We start from the raw sequence: 22,902 nt of genomic DNA, 5'->3' as shown, positions 1-22,902 counted from the left end.
GGTGGCTAGCTTGGTGCTATTCATTCTAAAATAGAAATAATGTGTTCTATTTTGAGATGAATGAATTTAATCATGATTTTTTTATTATTAAAAAACTATGGAGCAAGTTACAAATTTCTGGTTATAAGATGATGATAATTTATATTATAAAAACAAGTTTCTTGAGCTTTAATTAACATTATAGGTTAGCAACTTGGAGTCTCATATTATTAGATTAGAAACTTTATCATCATTATCGCCTATATAATTGTGATCACTGATTTCGAGTTCTATATACTTATATTAACAGTTAAATTAAAGTATGTAGTATTATTATAATATATAGTGATTAGATTTAAATTAGAAGAATTAGGTTTGAGTGAATCATTTAGACGAGTTTTATTTATTTAAGGCTAGCCGATCTTTTTATTACATTCATTAAATCGAACCGTAACTCTTAGTCTTACGTACTTGTTTTAATTTTCTTGTTTCTCGAACCGGTTTTAGAAATGTTTAGATCGGAAACAGGAACAACTAGTTGATGAAGTAAATTATTGTCACCATCTCGAACGGCTGATTACTTGACAACTCAAAGAGAATGATATATACAAACACAACTTGGTGTACTTGTGGATAAGTGGTTAGAGAGCCTCAAGGAAACATACCGGACAATCTTCCAGTACCATAAACATGATTTGGGACAAGTACCTCACTAAGAAAATTACATTTTTAATACCTTTAGCAACGATTTTTTTTTTTTTTTTTTAAATATCACATTGGTATTATAAGATTATGATTCACAAGTAAACAAATCAACATTTATCCCACAAAAGATAGAAAATTTAAAATTTGTGAATATACATTCATTCTGAAATATCATAAGTCATATGGGCATATGAGCATCTGATCTTTATACACCAGGGATCTGAATCTAAATAACTAAATTTGCAAATCTAGATATCCTAATTCTTTTAAATGTAATATCATGAGTTTAGAAATTCGAAGATATCAATTTTTTTCCTCTGTAATAAAAAAATTTCCTCTGTAACCTTAATCGAACGTGATCGTCATCGCATGAACCAATATAAATAATTGTTTTTACTAAAGCGAAGTTTATTACTATTATATAATCTTAAGCGGAACCCATTGGCTAAGGTTAAGGTACGTGGTCCTACAAGGCCAGCTCAGAGAGATCTGGGAGAGACCTCTTACACCGTGACAACGAACTGTCGCTGGAACGTGAAGCATGTCAGAGTTCGGACATGTTAACACGTGTCCTAGTGGGTGTGGGGATCCTTTGCGTTGTCTAACATCCCGATCCACTTCTTGTACTATTTTTTTTCTTTCTTTCTTTTTTTCTTCCCCAAATCATTCATGATAGAACGTGAATCATGCAGACTACTATAGTGTTTTGATTTCGTAATATATGTAGTTAAATAACTCTATATATTATGTTCACTCAGAGTCAGAGTCTATCGTACAAACTAATAGCTTTGAGACTCGATGAACATGGCAAATCTTTAGCTAGTCCAATATATTTTTAAAACTTTTTTGCGCAAGATTAATAACTGGTGTCTTTTCTTTTCTATGATATCTAGTTATCTACTACTACTAATAGTCAACATAAGTATATAATAAGTCAAGATTCGATAAGAATAATTCAACTATCCGGCCGGTCATTATATATATAGTAACTATTCATTTGTAATTAATTACATCCATGATAGAAATGCATCAACAAATAAATCGTTAATATTTTAAAAATTACGAAACAAAATTAATATATAATTTCACCAAAAACATTTCAAGCCAAAATCAATATATAAAACTTACTGTATGTCACATATTTATCTCATTACTAATCAATCTTTATATGATATATCTCAATGTTAATTTGTATTAATAATTTAAAGAAAAAAGATCGCTAGCTACACAAACTATAGGAGAATGCATGATCACACATGCCAACTATACTATTGTATTTTCAGCTACATAAAGTAGATGTATTACATAGTTACATGCATAAACTATATAACATCATGTGGTCAACACCATAGACATATAATTCTGGTACACCGGTCGATTCCGACGAAGACCGATATTGACTCTTGCATTTACCAATATTGACCAAAAAAATATTTTAATTTTTTTACTATTAAAAAGTCAAAAATAATAAATTTCTATATTAAATTGTTTATGGTTTTTATAATAAATATAAAAACAAATTTTATATTCAATATCTAAATATTTTGTATATATCTTTAATGTATTCATTCTTATAATTAGTTAATTTTTAATTTTAAAGCTAAACTATTATATAAATAAAAATCATTAATCACTACTTTTAAATATATATATATATATATTAGTTTTGCTAACATCAAATTTTTGGATCTTCTATATATTAAAAATAAATATTGTGAGTTATTTTTGTGTCATTTACATGTTATTACGAGTATGTAAAATTTTCTATAACTTTTACCATGCAAAATTTAGACGAAAGAGTCATATAGTCAATATTTATTATTTTCTAACTAAAATCATTGAGTTTGATTTTCTTGATATTTTATGGTTGAAAAACATTAAATAATATAAACATTTTTGTATTTAAATAAATAGATTAAAATACTAAGATAATTTTTTAATTGACAATGTAAACATAAGCAGTTCCCTTACTAATCTATTATAATAGGATTTTCCAGTTTTAAATTAAATTTTCATATTTTGAAAATAAATATTAATGATTTTTATTTTACTATTAGTTTAGCTTTAAAATTGATAATAATTAAGTATTATAAGAATGAAACATTAAAGATATATACAAAATGTTTAGACACCGAATAAAAAATATGTTTTTTGTTATACAAAACCATAAACGATTCAATATAATAATTTATTGCTTTTGGTTATAATATAGTACATTAAAAAAATAAAAACACAAAAAAAAATAATTTTTTTGGGTCAATGTTGGTCAACGCCAGAGTCAATATTGGTCTTTACCGATTTAGTCAATCGGTGTACCGGAAATGTATGTCTATGGTGTTGAACACATAACATCATATAATTTATGTATGTGATCATGTAATATATATATTTTGTGTAGCTAAGAATACAATAGTATACTTGGTATGTGTGACCATTTATTCACCAATATTTCGTGTAGCTAGCTATCTTTTTTCCATAATTTAAACATATTGATAAACCTATAAAACTATATTCTGTGTTTTTTATTTTTTTAGTAAACAGCAGTTACATACAATATCAGTGAACAAAACATATGGATTTAGATTGGTCGACAAAAAAAAAAGAAAAGGATTTGACCTCATGTATGATTCTAAAAGGAATATACACCACTCACCATCACCACTAGTTCCACCACACATCAAGCTAATAGGTGGCGTAGCAATGGCGTAGGGGAGCTCATGATAACCATATATAGGGGGGTCACGTGTCCCCAATAGATTGGTATATGAAAGTATACACTTTTTAAAAGGATTCAAACAAGGTTTTGAATTTTCTCGGAAATTTCTGAATATTGAATGTAAGTTGTTTACTTATTAGGGATGAGTCCTCGTTACATCCAAACTTGAGCCATAAAACTATAAACCAATAATTAGTACCATATTATTTACAATTTAATTTATATCTAACTGCGAAGAAAAAAAGTTGATAATTTTTTATCCACCATAAGCTCTAAATTTTTTCGATAAACTTTTCCAACATTTGTTATATGGATTAAATATCTTATGAGGGAAAAATTATTATTTTTTCGAATATATTCCGATTATGTTAATGCTTTCTAATATACATTTGAATGTAACAAGCCAAAAGCAACTTGTTACTTGTGTAAAGATAAAATCAAAAGTAACCATGATTAAAAAAAGTATCCTCAGAAAAATTCCTAACATTATAAGATGATAATTAATCATGATATTCTCTACCTTTCTCATATCCTTCTAAATTATAAAATGTTATAGTCATTTCCTTTATTGCTAAAAAAAAATTAGAAAATTTGCTTTCAAAAGGGAAAAAAAGTTCCTAAAAGATAAGCCATTTTAAGGCATTTTATTTTTAAAATAGAAAAGGTTGGTAAGCTGGAAAAAGAGAATGGAATCAAATCTAGCAAAATCGTTGACGTGGAGACAAGAGAGATCGAGATGTGTCACATTCGCATATTGTTTGTTTTCTCTTTATCAAGCAATATGCTAATTACTTTCTTTTATTATTATTACAAAATTGTATTGTCATCTTTGCTTCTTTAGAAACTACAATGATGCGACATTAGACCAGATATCATATAAGCTTATTTTAAAGTGAACTAGTTATTCGCAAAGGAACAAACCATAGGATATACCTTCACGTATTCGCAAAGTGTTTCTTGATTACTTCGTTTGTTCTCTTGTTATATACATAACGAATGCTATAATAAGAAAGGTGGAATACTCGAATAAAAAAATTGGAATATAGAAGGAAAGATAAACAAAGAGACCCTAGGAAATGAAGAATTATATTGAGTTCCACGAGGAGAAAACAGAAAAAAGAAACCTAAGAAAAAGAAGTAAAAATATTTGAATCTGTAAAGTAATCTCAATTTGCAAACACTTGAAACAATTAAATTTCTAGTAAAGCTGCAAATTATAGGTGTTCTTCTTGTGTTTGTTAAGGAGGACAGCATCATCATCTAGCAAGCTCTTTGTTTGAACTTAAGGGGCTCTTTGTTTGAACTTAAGGGGCTCTTCTTCCTTCACTGTGTTTTTGGTTACTGTCTCCGTTTCCAGTGCGTGCTCCTCCTCCTCTTCTTTCGTTTCTTCCACCGTTCCTAGGCCTTCTGACTGGCTTGAACTCATCTTCGCCATCTGCAGATCCATTCTGTGTCTTGCTTTCACTGCTTCCACCACTTCCACCTCTACGGTTCCTACGGCTTATGACTAGCGTGAACTCATCTCCGTCATCTGCAGGGGCAGCAGAGCCATTCTCAGACTGAGCCTGAGCCTGAGGTTGAACCTGAGGCTGAGCCTGAGGTTGAGCCTGAGCCTTGCTTACACTGCTTCCACCTCTGGTCTTCCCTTGTTTACTTCCATCGTAGTCAACTGCAAAGTATCCAAGACAGTTTCAGCCTTGCAACGCTAGAAAGCGATGATTTCATAGCAAGAGGGTTTAGGTTTAAGGAAAACGAGCTAACCTTCTTTTTCCTTTACACGAAGCTTACGGTCTGCAAGCATGAAGGGCGTGTTCTTGGCAGCCTGGAGTTTGACAAGAGCTTGAATCAGAATGAATACAGAGACTTTTTAAAAGGGGAAACAAGAAACTGGAATATATAATTTACCTGAAGCACGCTCTGGACAGAGGAAGCAGACTCAAAGGAGATAAACCCGAAGCAAACTGCATTAGTCTGGCCCTGGACGCATAAGAAATGTGTACAACTCGTGTAAGGGAAACTATGAGAGGTGATGATTAGTAATAGCAAAAAGACACAAGAGGTCAAAGATCAAACCCTTGAGCTTCGGACTTGAATCCCATTCTCTTTGATAGGACCAAAATCCTTGAACAGTTCATGGAGTTGAGGTGGCATTGCATTCATTGGCAGATTAGCCACAAATATCGCAGTTCCTGAAAACGAAGAAACACCCGTTTGATATACAAGAAACAACCAAGAAACGAAAAATATTTATTTCAATCCAACATCAATGGCCATCTCTGCCTTCTAACCTGGTTCATCAATGATCCTCTGATTGGATTTCTTAACAGAGTTACTGACAGAAGCAGGTTTTTGAGGTGCTCCAGCAGCACGGGGTTGTTCCACGACTTTAGGTTTCTGAACCGGGGATTTAACAGCTTTAACTTGAAACGGAGCAACGTTGTGTGCCGCTGATTGAACCTGTAATGGTGTTACTTATATAAGTATGCATAGATGTCCAATGTTAAAAGAAAACTTATGCAAAAAATAAAACTCACAATCGCAGCAAACGATTTCTTGGCTCCTTCAGGCTGAGGAGCAACTGGCTCTGTTGGTTTTTGAGCAGTAACAGCTTTTTCTTCAGCGGGATTGACCTTTCCATTGTCCAATGGAGCAGCAGCTTTAGCAACAGCATTCTTTTTAACAGCAGCATTAACAGACTTCTCGGTCTTCTTTACCTCATCAGCTGGCTTCACCTTCTCAGTTGCTGGCACTATAATAAATAGTCCACAAAAGAGTTAATCAATATACAGTCAATCTTAGTAGAACTACAAACTTAAAACCACACAGAAACACACAGAAACACAACAACTAACCAGGTAGAGATTTAGGGGTGGAGTCATCATCATCAACATAACGAAAAATATCATTGAGGACATCATAGGTTGGCTTTTCTTGGTTCTTATGTGCCAGATAAAACATCTGAGAGAACTTCCTCCTCAGGTTATCTTTACCAGTCAAGAAACCAACAACCATGATAAAAATCCCATCTTCAAAAGAAGTCTGAGAATCGACACTCCGGATCTCAAATGTAGTATTCTCATAGTCAGAGGAAAGGATCTGCTCCTTGATAGCCTGAAGAACCAATATAATGATATAAACAAAATAAATAAACACAAAGTCTTGATTTTGCATAGAGATACTAAACAACAACAACAACAACAGCCACAATGTGAATATAGCACAACTTAATCTCCAAGACTAAATCAAAGAATCCTTGACCTAATTAAACAAAGCATGAGATCGGTTTCAAAAAAAGGAGAAGACTTTATTACCTCAACGGAGGTAAAAGACATCATAGTACCATCAGGTTTAGGTCTGGTGACAACACTAGCATCAACGTAAAACCTACAAGCTTCCTGAGTATGATGTTTTAAAAAAGAAAAGTACTGTTCCACAAAGGAATCAGAAACCTTCTTAGCTGAATGAACACCTTCCTCGGTAGCCATATCTGCACACGTACTGAATAAATCCAAAACAACAACACAAAAACAGAGTAGGTCAGAACCAATTTCAAATCAAATCGGAGAAAAAAACCCTAGATCAATAAAAAAAAAAAAAACCTAAATCTGAATTCGGATCAATGAGATTAAAAAACCTGGCGGCAGAGAAAGATGGAACCGAGGAGAGTCCGGTGTGAAAGATAGAAGCTTGAGAGAGGCGTGATTTAGGGTTTTTTTTTATTAAAAAAGTTTAGGAATCGAGAGATTTGGATTGGAGGAGAAGAAGACAGAGAGAGAGAGAGAGGAGGGAGGAGTAGGGTTTTAGAGAGGTTCCTTGACAATGATTTGTCTTGCGGCGATGGAACAACAGATTAAATAAGGAAGTTCTCCCATTCAAGGTCGGCTTTGTTTTTTTTTCTTTTTTTTTTTTTTTTTTTTTTTTTTTTTGAAAATAGAGANTAACTTAGTAAAAAGTAAATTTGTTTTTTTTTTGTTTTTTTTTTTTGACTTGGGACACTTTTTAAGTTGACACTTGTTGAGTCTTGTTAACTTTTTTAACTATATCACACGAGTCGTAAAAAGGTAAATAAAAAAATAAATAAAAAAAGGAAAATCTTAATGCCACTTTTGAGTCAAGTGGTTCGTGTGGGTTCGGTCGTGATTCGGACCATATGTTATTTGTTTACTAGGAGGAAAAGGAACACTTAGTTCTTGTCCAAAAAGAGGTTTATTTGATTTTTTTTTTTTTGGTATCAAAATCCAATATTAAACAATTAATGATTTAAAAAAATTTGATGATAATAAATAACAATCTAGAGTTATTCAATTAGAGATATCTCTAAATAGTGAATACAAATTAATATTTTAGATCAATTAGAGATATCTAAATCCAAATATTAAATACAAAATTATTCAGTTATAGATATCTTAATAGTAAATAGAAATTAATGATTTAGATAAATCTTGTAAGATATTACTAATAGTAAGTTTTCTTTTATTTTTTTATAAGTTTTTATTAGAAAATATCTTAGTTTGATTTTTATTTTATTGCAGTTTTTAATAGTTTTATTTGTGAAATCTTCATTAAATTAGCCCAAAACTATACACACAAGTTTGTGCACACTAGATACTAATTTATCCAATTTATGAATTTAATATTTATGTGAATAATTAGAATTTTTCAATATTGTTTGTCGGAGGTTGTGGTTGCTAACATTTAACAACAATAACAGAAATCGTTTTATACCGTTACCGGGTCGTTTGAAACCGTTAGATTTTAAAATTTTCTTCTCGGACACGTTTGTAGCAGCAAGGTTCAAATTTTTAATTCTTCTTATTTATATTAGCAATAATAATTCATTAAAAAAAAAAAAAAAAACACAATCTAATTTTATCTTGTTAATTACTATCGTAACAAATTATTTATTGTATATATAATATTATAAACCAAAATAATATATATATATATATATATTGTGAATATATATATATATATTATAACTATTAAATATTTATTGATTTACATGCATCAAATTCTTAAGTATTCCTTATTCTCGTTTAACGATTTAGCATCACTTATATGAATTGTTTTTTACTATAAAAAAATTATTTACATTCTCATAATTAAAATTATTCTTAAATTTTAATGTAGTCAACCATATATAATTTTAATTCAAGTTGAATTATACCATTATTAGAAATTAAATATTATATAATTTTATATACTTCACTAATATACTACTTCCTCCGTTTCAAAATATAAGATGTTTTGAGTGAAAGCACGCATATTAAGAAATAACCACTTTAAAAAAGTTAAACAAATCATAAACAAGACTGCATAAAATAAATGATAAAAAATATAAAAGTAATCTAAAAGTTACTTAGAAAGTTGAAAACATCTTATATTATGAAACAAAGAAGAACCTCCAAAACATCCTATATTATGAAACAGAGGAAGTATTTTTTAACTTTCTATCTAATGAGCCATACATATTTTTTTTTGCAATTCTTACAATATTGTGACTGTCACATTAGTTTTTATGTTCTAATTTCATTTTAAGACAAGAAATATAATAGTGTATGACTTGAATGAGTCATTATTTCAAGTAGATTATATTTTCACGCTAATTTGTGTATTATACATTTCTCTTCACTAAAATACAGAAAAATATGATAGTATTGTAGGACTTAAATTGACTCAATTGTACAAAAAAAAAACCAAAATTAAGTTCATTTAAGTTTAGGGTTAATATGATTTTTTAATGATGTGGACACCCTAGATATATAAAGAACTTCATCGTTATACATGATTCAAGTAGATTATGTTTTTTCACGCATGTTTTGGTATACTTTAATTTTCTCTTCACTAAAGACAATAAATATGATAGTATTGTAAGACTTTGTACATACACATAAAACAAATTGATTTATTTAAGTTTAGGTTTAATATGATTTGTTTTTTTATGATGGTGACACTAGATGAAGAGAGAGCTTTGTAGTTATATATATTCCGTCAATGCATAACTGAAGGAAGCCATAATTGTAGAAAACAAATAATTCGAAGCTACAATATCTCCATGGCTTTTTCAACCAATCCCATAGATGTTGATAAACCTAGTCTGAGGTCTCTGGCAAATGATAAACCCATATATTGTTTTCATGTCTTTTAATTTTTGGTTTTTTTTCTTCTAATTGCTTAACTGTGTATTTTTATGTAGAACTATAAAGCTCTATTACCTAATATATGTTGTGTGTAGGTACACTGCATTGTCCACTCTATCAAACTTCAAGAGAATGATGCAACAGAACAAAAATCCTCATAAGAAACTCTGAATTAATGAAACAAAATCTTACGAAAAAATGTGAAACAAAGAGAAATAAACAATAGATTTTGAATCACATATTGACCAATTGTCCATAATTTGACCATGTATTTTTTAGTTTGTATAATACTGAAAAACGAATTCTTATAAATAACACATACCATAATCGTCATATTAATTAATCTATTTGCTTTTGACATATTTTGAAGTGAGAAGTGTTGATAAAAAAGGAATAATAAAGAGGTATATTTATTGAGGTTATTTCATAGTTCCCGGAAGCAACAAAATGAGAAGGCTATACAATTAGATGAATATAAAGGGGGAGCCATCTAATGTATCATATTAAAAGTGAAAAAAAAAAAATATCCAGGATTTAGTGGACTACTCAATATTTTCGAGACAAGTGAACATGAAGAAGTTTTGTCGAGAAATGAGCTCTATCCAGGTTAAGGAATGATTAATGGAAACTAAAATAAGTTCGGTTGAGTTAAAAATGAGCTTCAGAATTAATTACAATGGCCATGTGACTTTCAGACATATTCAATGTATAATTGGTATAACAAATTGAATGAATCTCTAAAAGCTCTATTAATGGATGGATTTAGTCGAGTTACGAGTCACCCGGTGGACTAGATTTTGGATGTTTATGAGTAGTAATTTACTTAACTAGCACTGGTGAATATGTTATGATCAGATCGAACCGAATGAAATTGACTGAATCGATCAATGGAGTGTTAGATCTCTATCTAGTGGAGCGGGAGACAAAATAATATACAAATAAACAACTTAGTATTGAACTAGTGGTGACAGTTAGTCCCCTCTAAAAGAGTTCGATTCTAGATTGAGAGGAGCTATATCATAAACGTATAGATTTCGGCTTATAACTATTCAATCAACTATATATATACAAGAAAGATACGAGGATTCTGTTATATCATTGTAAAAAAAATAGCAGAAAATCATATACGTTTTGTAAGTCAAAGGACCAAAATGCTCACAGAAAGTGCCCTCCCATGTTCCTCCCTCTTCCTTATGTCTCCAACTGTCTAAGCAATCAACTTTCATTATTTTTGTAATAGAATACTGAAAAACTATTATTTAATTAAACTTTAAACCAGTATTAATTCTCATAAGTTACGTTTTCGTGGTTCTCAAGAAAACTTAAGTGTCAAAACTATCACGATCAAACAGGGTTTACATTTAACTAGAGAGCTTCACAACGTGAGGGTCTCAACTCTTCATTTTCACCCATCATAAAATCAAAACAAATACACATGCAAGCACGAACATGCTGCATATATATATAAACACACACATACAAACGTGTTTACACATTGCACAGAAATTAAAAAAAATGGGAAATTCTTTGAGATGCATATCGCAAGAACAAGATCCGAACCAGAAGAAACCAAGCTCCGTCGTCAACGGTACTAGCTCCGAGAAACACGTTAGGAGGCTGTCTCTGATACCATCTTTCCGACGCCGGACGTTACTACCATCTCTCTCTTGCTCCGGCTCCTCCACGTCAACTTCATCAACGTCCAAGAAAGGAGGGATCAAGACAAAGAAGAAGGTTAGAGAAAGACACCATCAAGAGCATCACCATGACCACCATGAGAAAGACTCCCTTATTCAAGAACAAACCTTAGCCGCCACAAATATACTCTTTAGCCAAACGCCTCGTAACAGCAACTCTGCTCCTCCTTTCCGACGCTCCACCTCCGTCGTTTACACTCAGCCACCTTCTGCAGCCGTAGCCGCATCCGTAGGTTCTGTTTCCGGCGTCTTGACTCCTAAAAAGTCCACTTGTGGATTCGTTAGAAGCTCAAGTAATAGGCAGAGATCAAGCACCGATCCTGTTCTTAAACCCAATCAGCTTCTAGACAAGGCAAGCACTTTTAATTGCCTAACTCCCACTACATTTTCTATTTATCAAACTGGCTTAGTTCCTATAGATTATTTGAGCAATTGAGGTAAATAACACAAAAACATAATTGAAGGGAATTATATAAATTGACATTTTTGCTTAATGTCTTTGTGATATATGTCACTTGTTAGTTGTTACACATGATTGCATAAATATATTTTGTGTTAATTGTGATCTTATTATATGATGCTAATGATATGACAAATAAATGGTACCAGGAGCTAAAGGTGGAAGGAGCGGAGACAAAGCGATTCGTGCTGGTTCATGGAGGAGGATTTGGAGCATGGTGTTGGTACAAAACCATAACGCTCTTAGAGAAACATGGCTTCCAAGTCGACGCCGTTGACTTGGCCGGTTCTGGTGTTAGTTCTTTCGATACCAACAACATCACTAGCCTCGCTCAGTATGCCAAACCCCTCCTCCACTTCTTCGACACCCTCAAACCCTCCGAGAAGGTCTGATCATTTTTCATATAATCATAACGTTTTCTAACAAATAGGGAGATACCATAAATGTCATTATATTAGTATACTAACAAATTTAAGAATTGATGGGTGCGTGCAGGTGATATTAGTGGGGCATGATTTTGGAGGGGCTTGTATGTCTTATGCTATGGAGATGTATCCTTCTAAGATCTCTAAGGCTGTTTTCATCTCTGCTGCTATGTTGGCTAATGCTCAAAGCATTCTTGATCTCTTTAATCAACAGGTTTTTTCTTGTCTTCATAACATTTTAATTTGACAGAGTATTTTTAAAACAAATTGTGTAATTCTTATGGCCACCACATTATTGTGCAAATAATGTATTTTCTACCTAATCTAATTGCAACCATTTCCTTGATTTAATTGCAGCCTGAATCAAATAATGATCTGATGGAACAAGTCCATTTATTCTTGTACGCCAATGGCAAAAAGAATCCTCCAACAGCCGTTGATTTCGATAGATCATTGCTTAGAGACTTTTTCTTTAATCAGAGCCCTCCAAAGGTACACACATACACAAGGCTAAATAACTGAACCGGTACAACTCGGTTTAACTAAACCCGACTTGTTATCTTTTTTTTTACTATATATAGGACGTTGCATTAGCGTCGGTATCCATGAGACCAATCCCGTTCGCACCGGTGCTCGAAAAGCTTCACGTGTCGGAGAAAAACTACGGGTCAATCCGACGGTTTTACATCAAAACCACGGAGGATGATTACGCTGTACCGGTTTCTCTCCAAGAAGCAATGATCAAATCGAACCCTCCTGAACAAGTTTTTCACCTCAAAGGCTCTGATCATGCACCTTTCTTCTCTCGTCCTCAGTCTTTGAACCGGATACTCGTCGAGATTTCTCAGTTACCGTCCAAGAAATCTTCATGAATCTTTGTTACCGGTTATGTAAAACCGTACCGGACATAGGATCCTGTAAACTTAGAGATTGTCGGATTTGCTTTTATATTATTTTGGAGAGGTATGAACCGTACCGGTCTTTTTTTCTCATTATTTGTAACTTTTTATCAAACAGTAAGTAATGCATTATGAAAATTTTGATTATATTAATGCAAAAAGATTAGGAGAAAGCGAAATTTTAATATTTGGATTACACTAGAAAAAGGTTAAAGTTACAAAACGACAACGGTGTATATAGTGATAGTTGTTTTGTTGAAGTGACGTGCCAGCTAAGCATTACCTTTATTTACATGAGATCTTTTTCTTGTGTGTGTCTATAAATCACAATTCCACAGGCTTCTTGCTTTCTCTCATTGGCTCTTTCTTCTCGCTTCTTCTCCAATCACCTTGCTGATCAGGTAAACTAGATTGGTGTTTCGTATTGATTTTGTTGCCTTGTAGTAGTAGATGTGAAGTTTTGTTTTACAGAACCTTTCACCAATAAAATATAAAATATGCTATGGTGATTCCAGATTCATATTAGCCAAGTACAATTGAGATAAAAGCAAGAGAGAGATAGAATGGGTCGTGGAGTTAGTGCAGGTGGAGGGCAGAGTTCTTTGGGGTATCTTTTTGGTAGTGGAGAAGCTCCAAAGCCAGTAGCCGTTAACAAGGCTCCAGCTGAAACTCAAATATCTTCCCCTTCTCCACCTCCTCAAGCCGCTGCTCCAAAGGCTGTTGATAGCACCAAACAAGTGCCTGCTGGTCTCAACAGCAACTCTGCAAACAATTACATGCGCGCAGAAGGACAAAACACAGGAAACTTCATCACGGTATATCTCTTTTTTTTTGTGTGACTGATACTGTAACAATACATATATAAGGATTTGTGATGACAAAGTAAAACTGTCTAAAGACTTATGGTTAGGTACACTAATTAAAGCATGTTTTTTTTTTGCAGGACCGGCCATCGACCAAGGTTCATTCAGCTCCAGGAGGTGGCTCGTCTTTGAATTACCTCTTCGGTGGTGGTAGCAACTAGCAGTACCTGAGGCCAAAACTTGGTCACTCTATGTTACTTTATCCCAAAGTCTCCCTTATGTCATCGTTGTGGAACCTCTTTTCCCTTGCAAAAAATAAAATTATCTATGATGTGCTTACTTAGTTTATTAGTATACAAATGTGCTTCAAAATGTTCTCAGTTCTACTTGTTCTTAAATTTCACATTTTGATTCATAAAATCTTCAAATCAATAAAAAAATAAAATAAAATAAAATAGTAGAGAGTAACGAACACTCTCTCTTGTATCCTAATCCTTGCAACTGAAGGGCTTTTGATTGGTAAATCTTAAAAATTGTTGCGGTAAAGAACAGTCAAAATTCACAATGTGAATTTATCAAAGAGAGAATTAATATATTCCAGCTTGCAAGGAAAAAAAAAAAACACTAGTTGGCCTATTTCACAAATTTTTTTTAATTTATTTTCCATCTAAACTGTATGAGTTTATTTTTTATTTCATCATTTTTTTTTTTTTTTTAAACTACAAGCCTTGTACTTTGGCCCGAGAGCGCTCTCTCTCCCGGCGACGACGGTTAAGAAGAGCCATAGATGGATCATAATAACTCGCCGAGATCTCGTCGGAGCCGTAAACCGGATCCTAAACCGGACATATACTCAACTTTCGTAGTCCACTCCGACTCCGATTCTGACCAAGGTCGAGATCGAGACAAACGCAAATCCAAACCTGAGGAAGACGAGAATGTCGATTTATACGCAACCATGGTTTACAAAGGCGATAGTGACGGAGGAGGAGGAGGTGATGAAGATGATGAAGACGATTCTATGCTTCCTCCTCTTCTCAAGCGTCTTCCCAAAGATTTCGGAGGCGGCGCCTCGCTCGATTACGACGAAGACGACGGTGATGAAACCGGAGATTTCGGTACGATGATTGTGAAAACAGATCGGAGTAGTAGTCATAGTAAGAACAGTCCGTATTCGTCTAATCCGAGATTGGGAGTTAGTCCTAGGAGGAGAGGCGGAGATGAGGAATCTTCCGATGAGGAAGAGGAGGAGGAGGAAGAAGAAGATGACGATGATGATGACGATGACGGAGACTACGGTACGTTTGTTGTGAAACCTAAGGCTAAAAACGGAAAGAGTAAAAAAGAGAAGGAGATTGATATGTCAACTATGGGAAGAGCTGTGGCGAGTATGCAGAAATCAAACTTTGGTGGTAAGACTCGGAAACTGGATCCTTCGTCGTCTTCTTCTAAGCTTCAAGGTGAAGATAATCGGAAAATGCAGCAGCAGAACAGTAAGATGTCAACCACGTCTCTTCCTGATAGCATTACTAGAGAAGATCCAACCACCAAATACGAATTCCTCAATGAACTTGGTAAATTAGCCTTTCTTGAGTTACTTTGTTGTTTGTCTCTATTGTATTTGCTCCATTATGTAGCTATGATCAATATGCCCTCAGTATTTGTTTCAATATGGATATGGATTTTTGGCAGGGAAAGGATCATATGGATCTGTCTACAAGGCTAGAGATTTGAAAACATCGGAGATTGTTGCGGTGAAAGTCATATCACTTACCGAAGGGGTATTAAAAGATTGTCCTCGGCGTTAGTTAGAATGTCGTAGTTGCTAAAGTACTCTATATGTGATTCAAGTTCTACTTTTATTAGGAGGAAGGCTATGAAGAAATCCGGGGAGAAATTGAGATGCTGCAGCAGTGTAATCATCCAAATGTTGTCCGTTACCTTGGGAGTTACCAGGGAGAAGATTATCTTTGGGTGAGTATTGTGGCCATATCTTAATTCTCTTTGTTAGATATAGCGGCTCTTACTGTTTGGAAGCGATTTATTTTCTTTTCTTTTATATATTATAGTTTATGTATTCGATTTCTCTAGTTACTAATTTCTGTCTTCTGACAGATAGTGATGGAGTATTGTGGAGGTGGAAGTGTTGCTGATCTTATGAATGTTACCGAGGAGGCATTGGAGGAGTATCAGATAGCATATATATGTCGGGAGGCGTTGAAGGTATCCACAATCTGTAACCTCTTTTCACTTTATAGAATTGCTAGAATGTAGAAGCCCAGAAGAATAGGGAAGAAAAATGATATCTGCTTCCTGTATTTGATGCTTGCGCACATTTGCTTCAACATGTTATACGCCTAATAATTCTGTTTGTATCTATGTCTTATATGTAGGGCCTTGCATACTTGCACTCAATATACAAAGTTCATAGAGATATTAAGGGTGGAAATATCTTGTTGACCGAACAAGGAGAGGTCAAGTTGGGTAAGTTATCTTAAGGAATTGCATATCCACCTGCTTAAAGAGTAGCACTTGTGAATTATTCTATTAAACATGTTGGCTTTTATGTTTTCAAGCTTAATACTTGCTTTGCCGTGTCGGTTTTTAATTAGATTTTGTTTACTGCTTACAGCTGTATGCTGTAACCAAAGTTCGCTACCTTGATCTTTTCAGGTGACTTTGGGGTTGCGGCTCAACTTACGAGGACTATGTCGAAGAGAAACACGGTAAATACTTATATCATTATATGAACAAAGATTCATATGGTTAATTCATCAATCTGTCTTTTATCAATTGGGCAATTGAAGCCTAGGGGATATTTTGGGCCTGATGGTGGGATTCTTTAACGTTTTGTCTTGTTTGAAGTTCATTGGGACTCCGCACTGGATGGCCCCGGAGGTTATTCAGGAAAATCGTTATGATGGGAAGGTAGGTATTCTATTTGACAATAATTTCATCTGATAAAAGTTCCTAAAATTTTATAATTATATTGACTGATGTAATGCTACCTTACATATCTGAATGTTATTTACTGAATTTACACTTCACGTATACTACATCTATTATATACATTACATCTCTGGAAGAAAGTACTTAAGGTTTTACTTAAATGGCTGTGCATAGTTCTACCGGATCCTAAATTTAGAGGATACTAGCGTCTGTAACATACAGCCTAGCATCTGAAATATAGCCAGTTAGAATCTAGGACTGCACCATGTTTTCTAGATAGTAGAATCAATAAATCCTGTTTCCATCTTGGTGACATTTGGACTCTTCACTACAGGTGGATGTATGGGCTCTTGGTGTTTCAGCAATTGAGATGGCAGAGGTAATATGGGAATACTTTTCGTAGGACTAAAATTATGTTGTAGTTGGCAGTTTAGCACTTTTAATCTGACAATTGTGCAAGCAAAATAAGTTAACGACTTCTTGTATCTTTTGATTAACACTCTCGACTCATCATCACTTCTTCCATATTTTCTTCTTAATCATCCAATGGTTGTCTTCTGACGTTTAGTTGTGTTTTTTACAGGGGCTTCCTCCAAGATCAGCAGTTCATCCGATGAGGGTTGTTATATTAAGCCATCTTGCTTTTGTTATTATTATGTTTCCAAGTCATCGGATGCGTTATTGAGTTTAGGATGGGAAAACTATTCAGTCCTGCTCTTTCTTTTTTATATTCTGGTTTTGTTTTCTTCTCTGTTTGGAAAACTGAAATGAAGTGAATCTGATCTTGAATCCAAACTATAACAGTTTGTTGCACATTGGTTCGAGTTTGACTTCATTTTATGGGTTTCTGTAAATGTGCTTGACTCAGACAGTTCGTTTACTTTAGTTGTAAGCCGTTTGGTGTAGTCTGTTTTGAAAGAAATGTCAAGCAGCTTGGTGTGGTTAAGTTGGTCCTGTAAACTGAAATGGAACAGCATTGACATGGTATGAATTTTCTCATAAACATTTTTAGGCTAGAAAATGGAGGTTTAGTGGTGAAAAACTAGGTAAAAGACGGGAAATTCGCTGTTTGCTTATTTGATGGCCTTTTAATCTCATATTGCGATTATTTAATATCTCATTTCGGACATCCGTCTTTGCTAGGTTTTGTTCATGATATCCATCGAGCCAGCTCCAATGCTTGAGGATAAAGAAAAATGGTATGTCCTCAACCTCTTTAGAATATCACATTAACTATCATTAAGGCAGAAGAGAAATCTTCAAATCATCCTAGCGTACCTTGTATTGTGAAGTATATATCCTTGTAGTCACTTCATCAAACTATGTAAAGTAATTGCATAAACACTATAAGTAACATACAGTGCTCTATCGATGATCTATTATTTAGCTACAGAACTATTTTATCTCATGGGTCTAACAATATTTCTAGCATTCACAAAGAAATCTTATGTATGTGCCTGGCAGCATATGTTTATTAAAAACCATTGACCTATAAGCTCTCAGAAACCTAGTTTCGTTAAAAAGATTCTGGCAAATATCTTATGACACATTCGACTGTTGGTTACTACCCGCTGCAGGTCCCTGGTCTTCCATGATTTTGTTGCAAAATGCCTTACAAAGGAACCACGTCTTCGCCCGACTGCAGCTGAGATGCTTAAGGTAAACTATGATAGTCTTTTGCCTGTATGCCAGATAAAGTTAGTATGTGTATCTCAATACTCTCTTTTTTCCTTATTCTTTCTTTTCAGCTAATTGTGACTCTCTATTGTCAATATTAGGATATCTTCAGCTTTGGTTGTCAGAATTACCTTCACTTTCATAGCTGGCATGCAATTTAGTGTCTTTTAAGTTCTCTGTGTTCTTCTGATGCAATTTACTCTTTGTTTTTAAATTCAGCACAAATTTGTTGAGAGATGTAAAACTGGAGCTTCTGCAATGTCGCCAAAGATTGAGAAGTCAAGACAAATCAGAGCTTCCATGGCTCTTCAAGCGCAAAATGTTGTCGCACCTTCAGACGACTCTGTATGTATTGTATTTTCTTTAACTGTCACCTCTTAGTTACCCCTATCTTCTTTTCTAATATCTCTGCAAGTGAATCATTGTCTAAAGTTTAGTATAATTTTGTAACAGTCAACACTGGGTCCAAAATCAAGTGAAGAATATGGAATTACTGTTCCATCTAAACCTCCTCAAAATTCCACCGAAGCACCTTCAACCAGCACCCTGAATCGGCAGCATGTATCTGGAGAAGGCAAGTATTACATGCAGTATTATCTGTGTCTATATAGTATTAGTTGTTGTTGCCTGATATTAAGGCTATTACGCTCCTCGAGGATGTTCTGTGAGCCTTAGGCTGTTATTTTGCAAGATATAAGTTGAGCAATCTGCCTTTTCGAGCCATCTTTAGAATTTTTGAGTGCGTTTCCTCGGCGGCTCATATCTTTGTTGTATTGCAACCTTTGGGAGATGATATTTGGTGGTTTCTTTCTGCAGCCTTGTTAGCACATAGCTTGGATATGCATATGCTGTTGTATATTTTCTTCCATCATGGTTTCCAAAAAGCATGTAACTTAAAGTTCGCATTGGCTTGTTTTCAGGTGGTGACTTTGGAACTATGATTGTTCATGGTGAGGATGAGACAGACGAGAGTGACTCCAGATCTCAACTTGTCAGAGAGAAAGAATCTTCATTGTCTCAGGTTGAAGGTGTTTCTGGCGGATTCGTAGGAGAAGAATTACCTGACTCATGGTATATCTCAGACACCCTTTCGTTAACTTTATCGGGGGGCATATCCACTTATACCAAATAGGCGCTTATATTTTCTTCAGTAACATCCAATTTATTGGAAAGAAAGATATATGGATATAATATATAACAATCAGTATCTGATGATGAAATTGCTTCTTGAGTTTAATTTAACCTGATATTTATTGGTTGCTAGGAGCCACGAGAAAAAGAATCTTCTTGTTACCAATGTTCCAGTTGAAGATTCAACTTCACAGAGCAAGCAAGCAAGTTCATCTCATGAGCATAAAACCAAGCTGAATAACATATCTGGAACACATACAGTAGGTGGCAGTGATGCAAGTGAAACTGTTGGCAGGAAAGCTTTTGCTTTGCAAGATAAGGTTAGTTAGTTTTGTGCTGTATCTATGCTACAAACTACAGTCTAGTCAATGACTCAATGCCATTGCATGGTTAAAATCTGTCTTCGTTCCTGCAGTTGTGGTCTATATATGCAGCTGGAAACACGGTACCGATACCATTCTTGAGAGCAACAGATATATCCCCGATTGCACTCTTGTCAGAGAACATGATTGGAGGCATGCAACAAGATGGGAATGGAACTGTAGCCGTTGAAGCACTTCAGGAGCTTTTCACTTCTGATCCCCAATCCAAAAAGGGCCGACGTGGACAAAACGAGGTCTAAACTCTCTCTCTCTCTCTCTCTTTCCTGATCTCTAAGTAAAGTGAATCATAATGTTTTAATAATCTGTGGAGTATGAAATGGATGCAGATGCCTCTTCCTCCAAGCGTATACCAAAGACTGACTACAAGCTCTTCTCTGATGAACCTTGCACAAGTTTTAGCATACCACAGAGCGTACGTGTCAGATAAAATAACAAACGAGCCTAATGTTTTTATTTTATTTTTTATTACGTCTTACTATAAACCTTAAAACCCATTGCACTGATCCACAGGTGTTACGAGGAAATGCCGCTGCAGGAACTGCAAGCAACGCAGGAGCAGCAAACGATTCAGAATCTCTGCGATACTCTTCGCACAATTCTCCGCCTGTAAAAGTTGTTTGTACATCTGGTGCTACTCTTGTATTAGTATAGGTTTGTGAACAAGTTTTTTTTCTTTTTCTTTTTCGTATAATTTCTTAACTACAATCAATTTTGCTAGAATATTGAATGAGAAAAAAATGGAAACAGGCTTCGTGTAATAATTGAGTTCTAAACACACCTATAAATAGAATGAATCCCTTACAGTTGAAATATTACAAGTCGCGGTGTCTGTGTGGCCGTCGTATCGTAAGAAGAAGAAGCATGGCGAGATACCAAAGTCTGATTGTAGCTGCTTTGTTTCGACTTCGAGCTTCTCGCCGTTTAACCTCACCGGCGACTTGTTTCCCCGTTAGGGCTTTTTCTTCTTCCTTGCTTTTTCCAAAGACGACCAGTCTAACCCTTCCTCGCTATTTTCCTTCCTCTTCTTCGGTCTCTACGTTTTCTTCTTCGTCGTCTTCGTCTCCTTCTCCAGCTACAGGTCGACCGCCGAAAACCGCCGGTGGTAATGACGGCGAAGAAGACACCTTTGAATGTAAGATTAAACCTTTTCTTCTTCTCTTTGGCTCTGCGTCTATATGATCTGGGTTTTAGGTTTTGTTTACAGTCCTTTTGCAACTGGTCATTGTGTTTTGCGTTTCTCGTGTCTATAAGGTGTTTGTTAAAATGTCTCCAGCCTAAATGTATCTTCTTTATGTTGCTCACTTCTGGCCCAACGATTGATTCCATAGAAGCTGGTATCTCCTAAAGGTCATAATATATTGTTGGTCTCATAACACCTGCTTCCAAATCCAATTGGCAGATAAAACAACTGATGATGTAGAGGTCATAGAAGATTGGGAAGAAGAAGAGGAAGAGGGAGTTGAATCACAGGTATCTCTCTGCTATGTTTTCTCATCACTTATAAGCCACTCATGAGATTCTTAGATTCTCTTGAGCTACTTTATAATTCTTTCTTTCTGGTTTACAGCTTGGCGATGGAGGAGATGGTGGTGGGGTTGTTCTTCGAGGTGTGCCATGGGGTGAAAGAGTTCTCTCTATTGCTGCAGAAGTTTTGAAGCAGTCTGATAAAGATTTAGAATTGTTTGCTTTCAAAACTTCTCCCCGTGGATATATATACGTCAGACTAGACAAACTCTCAAACGAGTAAGATTCTTGTTCACCCTTCTATATCATAACCATTGTGAAAGCAGTACGTTTCAGAAACTAAAGAAAGCTACTTCTTTTTTCTTTTTTTGTAAAAAGATATGGATGTCCTACCATGGATGAGCTTGAAGAATTTAGTCGAGAATTCAAGAGAAGACTAGATGATGCTGGGGCTTCAAAACTAGTCCCAGAGGATCTAGCCCTTGAGGTATAAGAAAGAGTCTTTCCCCCCATAAATCAATGATTTGCTCGGGTCATTTTGTTGTAAATTTGTTTCCGTGTTGGTTTTTTTTTTTCTGTGAAGGTGTCTTCTCCAGGAGCAGAGAGGCTGCTGAGAGTCCCAGAGGACTTGCCTCGATTTAAGGAGATGCCAATGACAGTAAGCTATGTAGAGGAAACAAACTCGAGGACTGCAGTTAAGAATGCAGTGTTTCTCTTGGAGTCTATAGATGCAGAATCTGATAAATGTGTCTGGAAATTAGCAGATGTAAGGGAGAACAGAGATCCCGAAAGCAAAGGCAGACCGTTGAGCCGGAAACAAAAGGACCTGAGAATCACACTGCCTTTCACATATCACAGGAAGATAAGTCTCTACCTAGATTAGTTTAAGTTGAAGTAGAAGTAGAGTTGCTAGCAAAGGAAGTTCATTGTCACTGAAGGTTTCACTTTTCTGTTTCTGGATTTTTTTTTCCTATCCCATGTAGACATATATTCTCTAAGCTCACTAGTTTATTACACTAGGTTGCGTTTAATATAAATGAGTGACTTTTTTGTATTAGTTGAGATGGTAAGTTAAGGCAATAAAACATATGACAAAAATTCACACTACTAAGACGTTGTAAGATGTGAACAGGGAAAAAGCTGACTAACAGAACAATATCAAATCTTATGAATATCATAAACTACCATCTTCAAACATTGAACCAACAAGCTCTAACTTCTTGTATTCCCTTTCTTCTACCGGTTTCATAACGTATGGACCATCTGGTTCATCATATGGCTTTGAGGTTCGGTATTCCCTCTCTGTTATTGACCTTATACCGTCTGGATCTGATTCCACTTCATCTTCTTCATCATCATCATCTACTTCTTCCATGTCATCCTTTGGAGGATATCCACGGGTTTGTGCCTGCAACCATTGATCAACAACCCCACACTCAATTGCATATCTAGCTGTGCGTTCCAGGTAACCTTT

General features: G+C 34.8%; 5 protein-coding genes across 5 annotated transcripts; 4 read left to right on the top strand and 1 right to left on the bottom strand.

Annotated features, from left to right (window-relative positions):
* Positions 4,464-7,200, bottom strand: LOC104787981 (ras GTPase-activating protein-binding protein 1-like). Its single transcript, XM_019246091.1, has 9 exons — positions 7,035-7,200; positions 6,712-6,898; positions 6,253-6,511; positions 5,935-6,149; positions 5,689-5,857; positions 5,474-5,589; positions 5,306-5,377; positions 5,162-5,222; positions 4,464-5,069 (listed from the first exon to the last, which is right to left on the bottom strand). The coding sequence occupies exons 2-9, from the start codon at positions 6,883-6,885 to the stop codon at positions 4,705-4,707; spliced, it is 1,431 nt and encodes a 476-aa protein (XP_019101636.1). The 5' UTR covers positions 6,886-6,898; positions 7,035-7,200; the 3' UTR covers positions 4,464-4,704.
* On the top strand, positions 11,047-13,013 carry LOC104787979 (putative methylesterase 15, chloroplastic). Its single transcript, XM_010513644.2, has 5 exons — positions 11,047-11,589; positions 11,847-12,083; positions 12,193-12,336; positions 12,480-12,614; positions 12,704-13,013. The coding sequence occupies exons 1-5, from the start codon at positions 11,056-11,058 to the stop codon at positions 12,992-12,994; spliced, it is 1,341 nt and encodes a 446-aa protein (XP_010511946.1). The 5' UTR covers positions 11,047-11,055; the 3' UTR covers positions 12,995-13,013.
* Positions 13,558-14,204, top strand: LOC104787980 (protein SPIRAL1-like 2). The gene is made up of 2 exons (XM_010513645.1): positions 13,558-13,836; positions 13,965-14,204. The coding sequence occupies exons 1-2, from the start codon at positions 13,585-13,587 to the stop codon at positions 14,043-14,045; spliced, it is 333 nt and encodes a 110-aa protein (XP_010511947.1). The 5' UTR covers positions 13,558-13,584; the 3' UTR covers positions 14,046-14,204.
* LOC104787975 (serine/threonine-protein kinase PAK 1) lies at positions 14,514-20,710 on the top strand. The gene is made up of 18 exons (XM_010513641.2): positions 14,514-15,398; positions 15,517-15,605; positions 15,691-15,798; positions 15,940-16,047; positions 16,218-16,308; positions 16,498-16,550; positions 16,690-16,752; positions 17,108-17,152; positions 17,357-17,392; positions 17,917-17,972; positions 18,351-18,432; positions 18,670-18,795; positions 18,904-19,024; positions 19,371-19,521; positions 19,715-19,901; positions 19,997-20,197; positions 20,291-20,376; positions 20,475-20,710. Exons 1-18 carry the CDS (start codon positions 14,612-14,614, stop codon positions 20,572-20,574), a joined length of 2,490 nt encoding a protein of 829 aa, XP_010511943.1. The 5' UTR covers positions 14,514-14,611; the 3' UTR covers positions 20,575-20,710.
* On the top strand, positions 20,739-22,535 carry LOC104787976. Its single transcript, XM_010513642.2, has 5 exons — positions 20,739-21,096; positions 21,364-21,434; positions 21,532-21,707; positions 21,807-21,915; positions 22,012-22,535. The coding sequence occupies exons 1-5, from the start codon at positions 20,754-20,756 to the stop codon at positions 22,309-22,311; spliced, it is 999 nt and encodes a 332-aa protein (XP_010511944.2). The 5' UTR covers positions 20,739-20,753; the 3' UTR covers positions 22,312-22,535.

Source organism: Camelina sativa, chromosome 5, assembly GCF_000633955.1.
Source record: "Camelina sativa cultivar DH55 chromosome 5, Cs, whole genome shotgun sequence".
Taxonomy (NCBI): Eukaryota; Viridiplantae; Streptophyta; class Magnoliopsida; order Brassicales; family Brassicaceae; genus Camelina; species Camelina sativa.
The sequence above is the reverse complement of the archived record's forward strand: the minus strand, read 5'-3'. Positions and strand labels throughout refer to the sequence as shown.